This window comes from Hemibagrus wyckioides, linkage group LG08 (assembly GCF_019097595.1).
Source record: "Hemibagrus wyckioides isolate EC202008001 linkage group LG08, SWU_Hwy_1.0, whole genome shotgun sequence".
In the NCBI taxonomy this organism is placed as follows: domain Eukaryota; kingdom Metazoa; phylum Chordata; class Actinopteri; order Siluriformes; family Bagridae; genus Hemibagrus; species Hemibagrus wyckioides.
This window is the reverse complement of record NC_080717.1, coordinates 22,530,535-22,542,549: the sequence shown is the minus strand read 5'-3', so window position 1 is coordinate 22,542,549 and position 12,015 is coordinate 22,530,535. Positions and strand designations below refer to the sequence as shown.

Genomic DNA, 12,015 nt, shown 5'->3' with positions numbered 1-12,015 from the left:
CCCCTTTTTATTTTTGTAGTCATCATCAAGTAAAGAAATGATGTACAACACCTATAATAAGAGTTTTTATTATCTAATGGGCGCATCACAACAGCACGTAATGTTATTACACATTATTTTCATCAGATATATTTATATATTTAACCTTGACGTCTTTGTGAACGTGTCTTGTGAAATGTTAAGTCTTTTCTCAAATCAAGAAAATGCACAATGCACACCGAAACAGAACGAGAACTGCTCCATCGACGATATTCTGATCACGTCAAGACAACCACTTTTATACGTCTGTACAACTGCTTCTACAGCAGAGGTCCACACACACACACACACACTGTCCATCACACGCTTACATCGTGGAGTTTTCACTCCCTTTAAAAAGTTCACAATGTCACATAGTTAAGGCATGTGTTCTTTCATGCCTCCTGCCCGTTCCATAGTAGTTTAGCACACTGTGCCATTCTCCATGCGGGATTTAGAGTAGGGAGTACGGCTAGGTGGTGGCGGAGGTTGAATAGATGGTGCCAGCGTGCAGAAGAAACCAGCAATAAGTGTAAGTCCCAAACCACACCAGGCGCTGAACATGGACCAGCCGTAACCGTGGCTTATGTCATCTGGGAGGCTGAATAAGTAACGTGGGTAGCGGGAAAGTTCAAAATTGATTCCAGCCACGCAAGTACACAGGGCGATGATGCAAAACGTACCTATGATATAAAGAGAAAAAAAAACATTTAATGCTAAAGCAAAAAAAATCTTGAAATGGGAAATAACATCAGGGCAGCTTATCAGATGTGCAGTGGTTTTGGTACTACAAGTCTTACCTCCCATGAGGAAAAGCAAGCCAGCAACATAGTGCATGAGGCCCTGATCCCAGCAGCAGCCTAGCAGTCCTATTGTCCAGCCAAACAGGATGATGGATAGAGCCATGCCCATGAAGGCCGCTGTCATCCGGCGCAGATCTGAGGAACAAGTTGTGCATCAAATGTCCATCAAGATTTACAATTATTTGTGTCAGTGTGACAAAGTGGCTTGGGGTATAATCTTAAAGACATTTCAGACCTTATTAATCATTTTGTGGAATGATGCTCCTAATCTAATTATCTTAATTTATTAGTGGTAGGCCATAAAGTGGACAGTAGGCTAGCTAACACAATGATAAAGCATGTGGAGGCAACGGTTTAGAAGTTTAGCCCTTGCTAGTGGGGTGAAAGGTGGAGTTGAATGCAAGGGACTACAGCTGGACAATGTCTGAATATATTTATTGTACACAAAACACTATATGAATGTAAAGAGTGTTTTGCTCTGCAATTTCCTGCTGCAGTAGGCCTATAAATAATGCAACTACAATCTAATGTGCCCAGTATTTGAACAGTTAGACTAAGTCCATAGATAAAGCTTGACTAAGGATGTCCGTGGAATTTGTTTTTACAATTTAAGGGGTCACAATAATTGGATAAAATACAGTACAATATCAGATTGTTCTCTTAATATAGATCACATCTCACTTACGCAAGGCATGCCAGTCATCCTGCTGAATGGTCTTGGTGATATTGTAAGAGATATCCTTTCGCACCAGAGTCGAGGAAGTGTAGAAGTACTTGATGTAGGAGCACCTCTCAATAGTCCCTAAATGTATTTTAAAGGAAAGTTCAAATTTAGGCCAAGTATGATCAGGTGGCACAAGTTGCAAGAAAAAAAAATGGTGTTGATAATGAGCATTAGCATGAGTCAGCTACACAGCCTGAACTGCCTCTGATCATATGGTCCATATCTAACTAACCTATATATGTGGCATTCAGGAAAAGGCCTAACACTGACATGTATAAAATCAAGATTTAACGCATTGAGACATATAACTACACATTTATCTATGCCTTTTGTAAGCAGTCATCCTTATAAGGTTATTGTCCACTTTATAAATAGTAGCAGGGAGATATGCAGCAAGTGAGGTGTGAGGACAAATGTGTCTGCTTGTCAGGATCTGGAAGGTTCACAGTGTCACATCTCAGCATGTTTCAGATTGAGGACTATCTCAGTTATATCTGTGAAATGATGTGGCCTACGCGGTTTATGGAGAAATAATTAAAAAAAAAAAAATCATTAGTATCATCATGGTAATGGCATCAGCTGATTTATTAAACATGCCATTAACACATCAGTAGAGCCTGCTGGAAGAAATGCTTATGAAAATGGCTGATGAAGGTGCTCACCTTTCTTAATGAGCTCCTCGATGTTCCGGTCGAAGCCGAGCCGGTAGCATTTACTCCACAGACCCACGGTGGTGGAGTTGTAGCGGCGCTTGCACTCATCCGCCGCGCTCGCGCCGAACAGCTCCCTCCGCTCGCGCATCATCAGCGGCCGCGGCTCGCGCAGCGGGAGGCTGTGGCTCGGGATGTAGATGAAGCCCGGGTCGGTGCGACGGTTCGAGAAAGCCCGACAGCGCTCTTTGTACCTCCTGGCGTCCGTTTCGTACCAGTGATCGGAGGAGACAGCGACCGTGAGGAAGCACAAAGCGAGCAGAGAAAGCGCGAGACCGGCGTACAGCAGCCATTTACCCATCGCCATCTCAGCAGCGTATCCGCTCAGGCCGCATCAGCAGCAGCTCCATCCGATCAAAACAACCACCGCATACTCCGACAATAAAATAATGTTCACATGCAAATACGCGCTTTCGAGTAATTATTAAAGGGCTGCTCAATTTTAATCCACCGTTAAACGGTAGGCTTGGCTGCACGAGGCTCCGGCGAATCACATCCAACCTTTTCGCTTTTACTTGAACCGCATCCACTGACATATGGCAATCGGGCAAAACGGAAATTTTATTGTGGTGAGCGAAAAAAATAAAAAATAAACAAGCCATTTCCTCAGTACACAAATAGTGTTTCATAAAGACATAGGCTACTATATCTGTAAATAGTTATATTACATAAGGACGCGTCATATTTAAATACATTTTTTTTAAATCATTTTATTTAACTTTACCTTGTTTATACTCTAAATGCATAATTACGCAAATGCATTAGATACATCCACATTTTCATTGTATGTCATGTGCTGTGAACAAATCTGTCTTGGGTCTGCAAGTGAAACTTCCCAAAAAGTCCACTGCTGATCGATTACATAGCCCTTAAAGTTCATTAAGAATGCATTACATATATGACTAAATTACCCGAAGGTATTCTAGCCATTGGAAAGAATGTAATATTTTGTCAGCTATACAGCAGTGTGCTCAAATAGCTTAGACATGTTCAGTGGAAAAACACTTCACACAACTTTTAATACAAGTTAATTATTTGGTTTAATTCCACTGAAGAGATGGCAAACACTGGACAGAACAACAGACCTAATAACATTTAGTGCTAAAGCTGAAGTGTTATACAACAAACGGAAAAAGCCATCTGTTTTGTCCATTTTGGCAAGATAAATTAGGTCATGAAGAGCAAAGAAATTGATTTTTTTTTAAATAAAACAAAACATGTTAAATCATTGACAGGAGCAACCAACAAAGAAAGGAACTACAAGTTTAGCATTAAAGATTTTATTAAAAAATAAAACTGAACATATTACAGAGTGACATTCTTTAATGAATCATTTCCCAAAAGGACAGCAATGCAATTTGTTCAAATGGAGCCTTTTACCAAAAGGAGACTGGGCTAGGTAAAACTACCCAGAAACAATCAATTTAATGAAGACCAGGCTAATTAATCCTGTGTATTTAGAGTCCAGCATATACTTACACCAGCACCTGACAAACTTGGTTAAAATGTACTTTAGAAGAATCCAAACATTTCACTCAATTCTGTATTAAGCCTTAAAATCTGGCTATACAAGCTAAATGACATGTGTAAAGACACAGCCCTGGTCCTGAGTTTAATTAACACAGGAAGTCAATCATTTGAAAACCTGGAAACTCCAAGGTCTCAAGCTTGCTAGTTTGTCATTGTGACGCATATCAGTTTCATAAACCACACACAGGGTGTTGTAAAACTGTTCATGAATAAATAAAGCATTAAAAAAAAATAAAAACACTAACTGTTCCAAGTTTCTCTGAAGTGCCCTCAGTGTGAAAAATGTTTATTGCCTCAGTCAGACAGGATATTTTTTATTTTTTGCTGACTATGAACCTTTATCCAGATGCAATTCGATGAGGAGTCATTCATGCAAATATTTTTAAAGAAATTTCCAGCATCAGCAATCACTAGGGTTTATATAGATAGAGAAAATAATGTCTTTTTAAATGAACTACTCAGCAGTGGAAAGAAGCAGCGTGTAGTGAACACTGGAGACTTTATAACATTATATTTCGGTTTTAAAAATGTAAAAAGTAACCTTTGGAGAATTGTGCATCAGGTTCCTAACATGCCCCAGGAACACTGCTGACTTTGGGAACCAACTGCTGAAGTTAGTGAAAGCGTGCATGCTGGAGAACTCGTTGCACCTTTTCTTCTAAACTCCGTGTCGGTGCTCCAGGGCTACTGTCTGTGAATAAAGAAGGCTTCGAAAGCATGTGTTTGAGCAGGGGCTACTTCTGCATGACCACTGGAAGGATGTGCAAAGAGTAGCCATGCTCAGTTTGATCTGCTCAGTGTGTGCTGATCCTCCGGACTCGAGCGCACTGCGGCAGAGGGGAGACCTCTTAGCGGCAGCCTGGCTGTCCACAACACGGCACGCTCGAGCCCGGAGACACCGAGCTTCAGAGAGCACACTCCAAGCTTTTTTTTTTTTGTAATCTTTTATCACAACCGGGGCGCCACGGAAAACTTCCTGTTACTTACTGAAAGCTGGAGACAAAAACAGTAATCTCACCGGACAGGAAGTATGAACTCGCCTAGGGTTAGGAATCGTGCTCTCTGAACCTTACACCGGTGCTGCATTCCTTATATAGCTCGGTCACGTCATATCCGCTTACCCCTGGCTTGTTTCTGATTGGTTCATTTCAAAAATTCAAATGGTATAGAATAATTATTGGATGCAGTCATACAGTCAGTACTAAAATAGTTTGGGATGGGGCGGACTTAACCAATAAGCGAGGTAAGCAGCCGCTTAGGGCCCCGGGGAATTAGGGGGTCCCGACCAATACAAATCATATAGTACGTATTACGTTTCTATCATATACTGTATGGTCTGTCTATAACCATTAAGATTTTAACGTTATTATTACATCTTTTCAAATGCGCCCCCCCCCCATGATTCATGAATAGTGGAACGTCCCTATCGTACTGCACATGCGCATACCTGGAATCGCTTAGGGCCCCCAAATCACCAAGTCCGCGCTTGTTTGGGATACATTTAATAAATATTTCTCCAAAATAAACAGTGATGGCTGTTGTTCCCGACATGAATCGACTCTCGTGTCATGGTTATATATTGCTAATGAATATTTTCAACACAAAGCATAAAAGCTCAAGCACTTGAATTAGAACTCGTTATAAAGTCCATTGACTCGTGTGGTCTGTTTCCAGGCTCTGCTATGCTCCCCGGATCGGGTTTTAAGTTAATGATAGCATGAGGAAATGTTTTGATGGAGATTATTATAAAGCACTTTTCTAAGTAGCTCTACGTAAGGGGCGTCTGCTGAGTGCAGTCCATGTAAACAAAGGTGTGGAATCGACTCTTTTACATTTTACGTCTTGTACATTAGTAAGTTTCACAATAAACTCAAACAGCTGATGCTCGAAAATTAAGGGATGGTAACAATAATTATATGACCGTGAGCATATTTATTCTTATCCATGTTGATGTTGCACTCGTGGTGGAGTTCCACTCGTGTCCACGAGATGGCAGCAGTGCACTTACCCTCAGCCACAGCCTCAGTCCACAGCACCCACCCAGGATGAAGTCTAGCTAATACTGTAAATATGAGTAGAACCATAAAAGCAAAACAACAGATTATTTATTTATTCATTCATTTGTGTTAAATGAATCAGTCTCGCTAAATAAACATTTTTGGATCAAAACTGCATGGTTTTAGATTTTTCCGCTGTAAACTACGTGTCACTGGAAACACCACTGTGGAAAAAGTGGAGAATAATTACACAATTTCTAATAGTTAATTGGTGGCAGAATGTGTTTTCATTATTTATTTTTTTTGGCTTCTGTGTGGCCCCACCAGTGTGATGTAGATGATATACACTGCTGGTGTTGTGTGTAATACGGCATGTGGTGAGCTCATCCCTGCAATGTTCTCCATCTGCCCTTACATCACTGCAGAGTCAACTGACTGCAACTCAAGATCATTCTTAAATAAAAAAGATATATGAATATATATATATATATATATATATATATATATATATATATATATTTTTTTTTTTTTTAATAATACTGACCAATCTAGGTAATATTTTGTGCATAAGTGAATTACAAGAAAACACGTTCATATTGAGATATATTTTGTGATGAGTGTACCAGGTGGTAATTTGAGGACTGATGTAATTTTGTGATTCCTGCAAGAAATTAGTGGTTGTGTGTCACGCTGACATCACAGGATGACATTACTAGTGCAGTTACAATGAGACTTGACATGAAAAAAAAAAAGTAAACAATCCCAGGCATAATGGGTAATAGTCAGGTTTTGCCCACTCCTTAAAACAAAAAAAGCAAAATCTTGTTTTCTTACCGTTTTCAGTGACAATATGACACACCAAGGAGAATCACTGTATTGAGAAATCCAATGTAGAAGTCGTGGAGCCAGTAAATGCTGGACGGAGCTGTACAGAGACCCGGCTTAGCTGATTAATGATCTTAAAGTGGTGTTAGCATGGAGGTTGAAGGCTGTAGAACTTCATCTGTTTGAGTGATGTGCAGATAAGAAGGTGTGAGAGGTAGACTTTATTTTTCTGGCCCAGAAAAGAGCTTGAGAGAACAGTCAGCGGAGGGGTCTTAAACTGCTGCTTTAAGTAAACAACACAACAGCATTAAAATCACACTGGTGACTGATAACTGTAGCACTAATGTCACACACTTACCCAGAATATAAAATAAAAATGACCTACGATGACATGATAACTGTCATCAGATTCCTTGATTATTTCTTTTGCATGACATATATGTTATGATACTGATATGATATAATATGAGTCTTTGCTGAAAAGCCCCTCCCCAGTGACTCCTCCACGAATGCTGATTTGACACTAATGGAGGAAGGTGAGCATGTGTGTAATGCAGGAAGGCAGCATATTCCGGGCCAGTGGCAGTGAGTCAGCAGCTGGGGTGAGAGAGTGAAAGAGCAAGAGAGAGAGAGAGAGAGAGAGAGGGTAAAAGAGTAAAAGAGCTATGGGGGTGGCATTGCTCACAGCTAGGCTAAACAGTACCTATATTATTACACAAGAAAGTTTTTAGGGGGTATGCAGTATATTTTCTGCACACACACACACACACACACACACTATGCCGCACCTGTGCATCCCAGTGCATCCTGCAGCAGATTCTGCAGCAGTGCTATGCTGAGGACATTAGTGCAGGCTGCTGTAGGACATTCACTGTCCACAATCTGTTTCTCATCTGAAAAAAGCTTTTAGAATGGGACGTATTTCTACAAGTAAATCTAAAAAAGAAAAAAATAAATAAGAAGTGCAGCTGCATAACATATTTAAATATATATTTCTTTATATGAACATCCTTAATGCAGTGCTGCATAAATGTGTATTAATATAGCCTAACAAAGTAGAGAGCTGCTCCTCAGTCTGATTCTCAGTTCGAAACCAGTCTTGAGTCTTTCAAAGCTATCAAACCTTTTAGCAAGCATGTGCTTTTCTACCGATCAGTGCTAGCAATATACTCAGCTGTTTGCATTGTTTCGTGTGCTTATCTCAGTGATAGCATAATGTAACGCTACAGTTCATGCTGAATGAGTAATAAGTGCACTCGTCTCTGCTGTAGGCATCTCTATCTCTCCCACACTCACTCGCACAGGCACCCTAAACTGCTGAATTCTGTGTTTCGTGAAAGACTGCAGGAGCCTGAGGGGAGGCAGAGCCTTCTGACCTTGACCGCTCTTAGCAGAAAGGAAGGGAGAAAGATGGTTTGCAGATATATCAACCGATAGAATATACCGTGACTCGACAGAGACGACAATCTCCGCACGAATCCGCTCGTTTAATTTAGTCATTTTCCAAATGTGGGAGAGTATTTAAATGATTTCTCTGCTGCAGTCTGGTGCTGGTGCAGTGCATGCATTAAATTACATTTACCATTTACTTGTCACTGCTGGCTCATCTTACAATCAATCAATATCAGATAAGAGCACTTAGAAGCGTGACTTTCACAACAGCACCAACGATTCCCTGTTGATGCCACCGGGTATCATGTGATCCAGATGGGCGGAGTCACGCCGGACAGGCGAGAGGGTGACGACTCGAATTTTTTCAAATGCCAAATGAAGACGGACACTACATTGCAAATGCTTAGTGAAGGCAGCACAGTGTGTGCAAGATATCATGTTTCTAGATAATTTAACCAGACAGTAATTAGATTTCTCGTTGTGTTCATGTGCAGCCAGAGATTAGAGAACTGCTGAGTTGTAGAAAATCAAATGATTATCTATGAAGAGAAAGGTAAAGATCTGTATCTTAATAGCGTTTTATTTAAGAGAAGTCGTAACTGTAGGAAATATGAACTACACTTTAGAAAAATCTTCTTGATTACCATAATTGGAGTTTAGGGATTCTGATCCCACATCAATACAAGCATAAATGTCGGATGATTCTAGTTTTAAGTTAACATTTCCACAACATTCTTTCCATTGACCGTGGTTGTTTTCTCATCGCTCAAACACTGAGTAAACAGGAAGACTTTAGTCTCGTAAGGTAAACAGAAAAGTTTCCCAGTGTACCTATGAGCTGTTCTGTGTCTCAGCTCACAAGCATGATTGTCCATCCATGATTGATGAGCCATATATTTTAACCTAAGTAACATCGATCATTTTAGTGTGAACTGCACGGTATGGCGCTGTGGTGTGTAATGAGTGAAAGTGTGTGTTCCTCCTCAGTGCCGCAGGCTGATGCGGCAGTGCGGAGAGGAGACAGAGTCTGTAAGGTGAGATCATATCCCCGCAATCAGCAAGGTCAAGCCCAGCTCAGGTACCCATGATGGGAGGAGTGCAGAGAACAGACAGATGGAAATGATTGAAGCAGTAAACTGCAGATGGACGCAATGTCACACTGAGTGGTTCTGGCTGAAGACACACAGGTTCCATATTCCAGTGTAATGAACGTTCATATCAGCGTACACATCACATGTGCATGCTTACAAGACAAAGCCACAGCTTCGACACACTTGTGTGTTTGGACTTTGTGCGCACCTGTGCAATTTAACACTGATAAACTCTCGGGAGGATTTCTCCTTCACCGCAACAATTCAAGTTTCACGAATGGACCGTGTCTGTTCGGTGACATTAGCTATCCATGCACAAGCACTGACATTTACTGGCCTTCATCTGACAACGGGCTCTGTGCATTTACTCAAGATGGATGAAATGATGGCTACGGTCTTAATTATTAACCATGGCTGACAACAGCATTATGAAGATAATGTAAAGAGGAAGAAGGCCATAAAGTGGACCAAAAGAGAAGATGAGAATAAATAGATGATGTAGATGATGGGAGGGATGCATTAATATGTGAATTTGAATGTGCAATATAAACGTCTGTTGGTACTGCATTATGGGATATATAATGCATTATGTAAACAATTAACATAATGATATCTTTGCATGGTGTTGTTCTGTATGTGTTTCATTCCACTGCATTGTAATTTGTTTCATATAAGAGTTTATATCCTTCTGGGTTTTTTTGGATTAGGTTTAGCATTTTTTGGATTAGGTTTAAACATCTGCAAAATGGCATTTTCATTAACAGTTATGCATTTTTTGCTTTAAATATATCAGAATACTTTTTGCACATTTAATCAGCTTTCAAGATCATCTAGTCTTTGTGGCGCAGGCTGAACAAGGTGATGACTCTACTTCCCTGTTAAACACGTTGGCCAATACAAAAAGCTCCTTTCCTTGCACTAGCAGTCCTGAGTGAGGTCTATTTAAAGTTCACAGTACACAGTAAAGTTGCCCTTAGTAATCAAAAGTAGTAACAGCTTTTGGGAATTCACTTCAACTGCTTTTCTTTTCATGAACCAAAGCTGGTGTTCGACAATTACAGGCACTTATGAACAGATAGAGTAAGCAGTGCAACTTTCCCCACACAGCCTCCAGAGTCTTGATTTGTAAAGTAGGATAATTTACAAACACAGATAATTACAAATGTATTGTATGAGCTATAGGCTGTATCTAGTACAGACATAATATAAGAATATAAACCTGGAAGTCATTTCATTTCATTCTCTGTACCGCTTATCCGATCTATACTCGGGTCACGGGGAGCCTGTGCCTATCTCAGGAGTCATCAGGCATCAAGGCAGGATACACCCTGGACGGAGTCAATATAATATATGTTATAAATATAATACATTTTGAATAAGAACAGGATAAGACTGATGTCCTTCAATATCATAAAGTGTACTAAATGGACTAGCAGAGGCAACAAACACCTTTTGTTTTGATGGCATGCCTCTGAAAAGTACACCAGCTTTAGCTAACTTGTGCCAGAATCATTGACTATGCTTTTGGAAAATTCAGTCATTAGATTTGTTTGAGATTTGTATTTGTATTGTATTTAAAATTTTCCTATGATTGCCTGCCATCCCATCCAAGTTGGATACTTACCTCATCCATAGTGTGACCAGGATAGGCTATGGATCCATTGCAGGCCTGACCAGGATAAAGTTTACATATAATGAACGAATGAATGAATGAATGAATGAATCCATCCATCCAACAATTACAGTAACATCAATTAAAATTATTGGTTGTTCTGACCAACAGAACAAAGATTTCCAGGAGTGTCCATCAAAGATTCTCAGGAGTGTCCAGTCACTTCAATATAGACAGTGGACAGAACAAACGACTTACATGGGCTTTTGAATTTGCATTTCCCCTACTGGGCTGCATCACTTCAAGACGGACCACAATGCAGGAGTCCTTGCTCAGGCAAACCATGTGTGTGTGTGTGTGTGTGTGTGTGTGTGTGTGTTTGAAAAGTAAACAGGAGCTGTACATTTTTGGTGTGCCAGCAGTCTGCCAAAATTATTGATTACAATTTTAAATGGTCAAACAGAAACCCCTCTCTCACAGCCCAGTAAACTTAAATATTCAACTGGTTTAAAAGCATCAACTCTGTCTGTTTGTGTCTGTTCGTCAGTTTACTGTGACCGGGTCTGTAATGTAGAACTAGCAGAATAAAAAGGTGCATTTACAGCTAGTCCTCACGGTCTGTCTGGCAGTACCCCAGGGCTATATGTCACTCTGAAAGTGCCAGAGACTGAGCAAGTGAGCAGAAAGATCACGATAGATCACACATCTGGGTATGTCAACCCAAGACAGAGCTGAGATAAGATACATTCCCATGTCTGTTTACTCTCTCTCTCTCTCTCTCTCTCTCTCTCTGTCTTTTCCTGAGGAAGATGCACTCGGCCTGATTCCAGCTCAACCCACACCCAAGGCTGCAGTAGAGAGGAGAAAAGAGAGCTGCAGAGCTGCGAACGAGAAGAAGAGTGCAGTGGATTTTTACAGAGAGGAAACATTTAGCACTGCTGCACCAGTCATACTCTCCTTCATCAACAGACCCAAAATCATTATCTGTCAATGACTGAATGATAGAATGAATAAATGAGACTCCAGGGTATATTAATTTTCATTGTTAAATTTTCAACTCCCTAATTTAATTGACTAACTTGAATTAAAACCTTTTGGCTAGGTGACTACTGAGATTTTAAGAGATCTAATAAATAAATGTGAATATTACAATTTTGAAAGGATATGAACAACAGCTGAGGTGGTTTTATGTATTACACATATTTTATATCACCTGCAAAAAAAGGGGGGAAAAAACAAATTTCATAGCTCATTTTAATTTGCCACAACTATTACTATTTTCCTCTGTCTTCTTTTACTTTTCCTGAGGGTAT

The 12,015-nt window shown here is 40.2% G+C and overlaps 1 protein-coding gene across 1 annotated transcript; it reads right to left on the bottom strand.

Annotated features, from left to right (window-relative positions):
* Positions 1–43: 43 nt before the first annotated feature.
* tmem178ba (transmembrane protein 178Ba) lies at positions 44–6,275 on the bottom strand. Its single transcript, XM_058396939.1, has 4 exons — positions 2,208–6,275; positions 1,507–1,623; positions 819–956; positions 44–701 (listed from the first exon to the last, which is right to left on the bottom strand). Exons 1-4 carry the CDS (start codon positions 2,560–2,562, stop codon positions 442–444), a joined length of 870 nt encoding a protein of 289 aa, XP_058252922.1. The 5' UTR covers positions 2,563–6,275; the 3' UTR covers positions 44–441.
* Between the last annotated feature and the right edge of the window lie 5,740 nt (positions 6,276–12,015).

Excerpts from the sequence above, each read along its gene's own strand:
- tmem178ba (XM_058396939.1), bottom strand. The coding sequence starts at position 2,562 with ATGGCGATGGGTAAATGGCTGCTGTACGCCGGTCTCGCGCTTTCTCTG. Across the intron at positions 957-1,506 it reads GGATGACTGGCATGCCTTGC|ATCTGCGCCGGATGACAGCG; the intron begins GTAAGTGAGATG and ends CTTGTTCCTCAG. Across the intron at positions 702-818 it reads CTTGCTTTTCCTCATGGGAG|GTACGTTTTGCATCATCGCC; the intron begins GTAAGACTTGTA and ends TTTATATCATAG.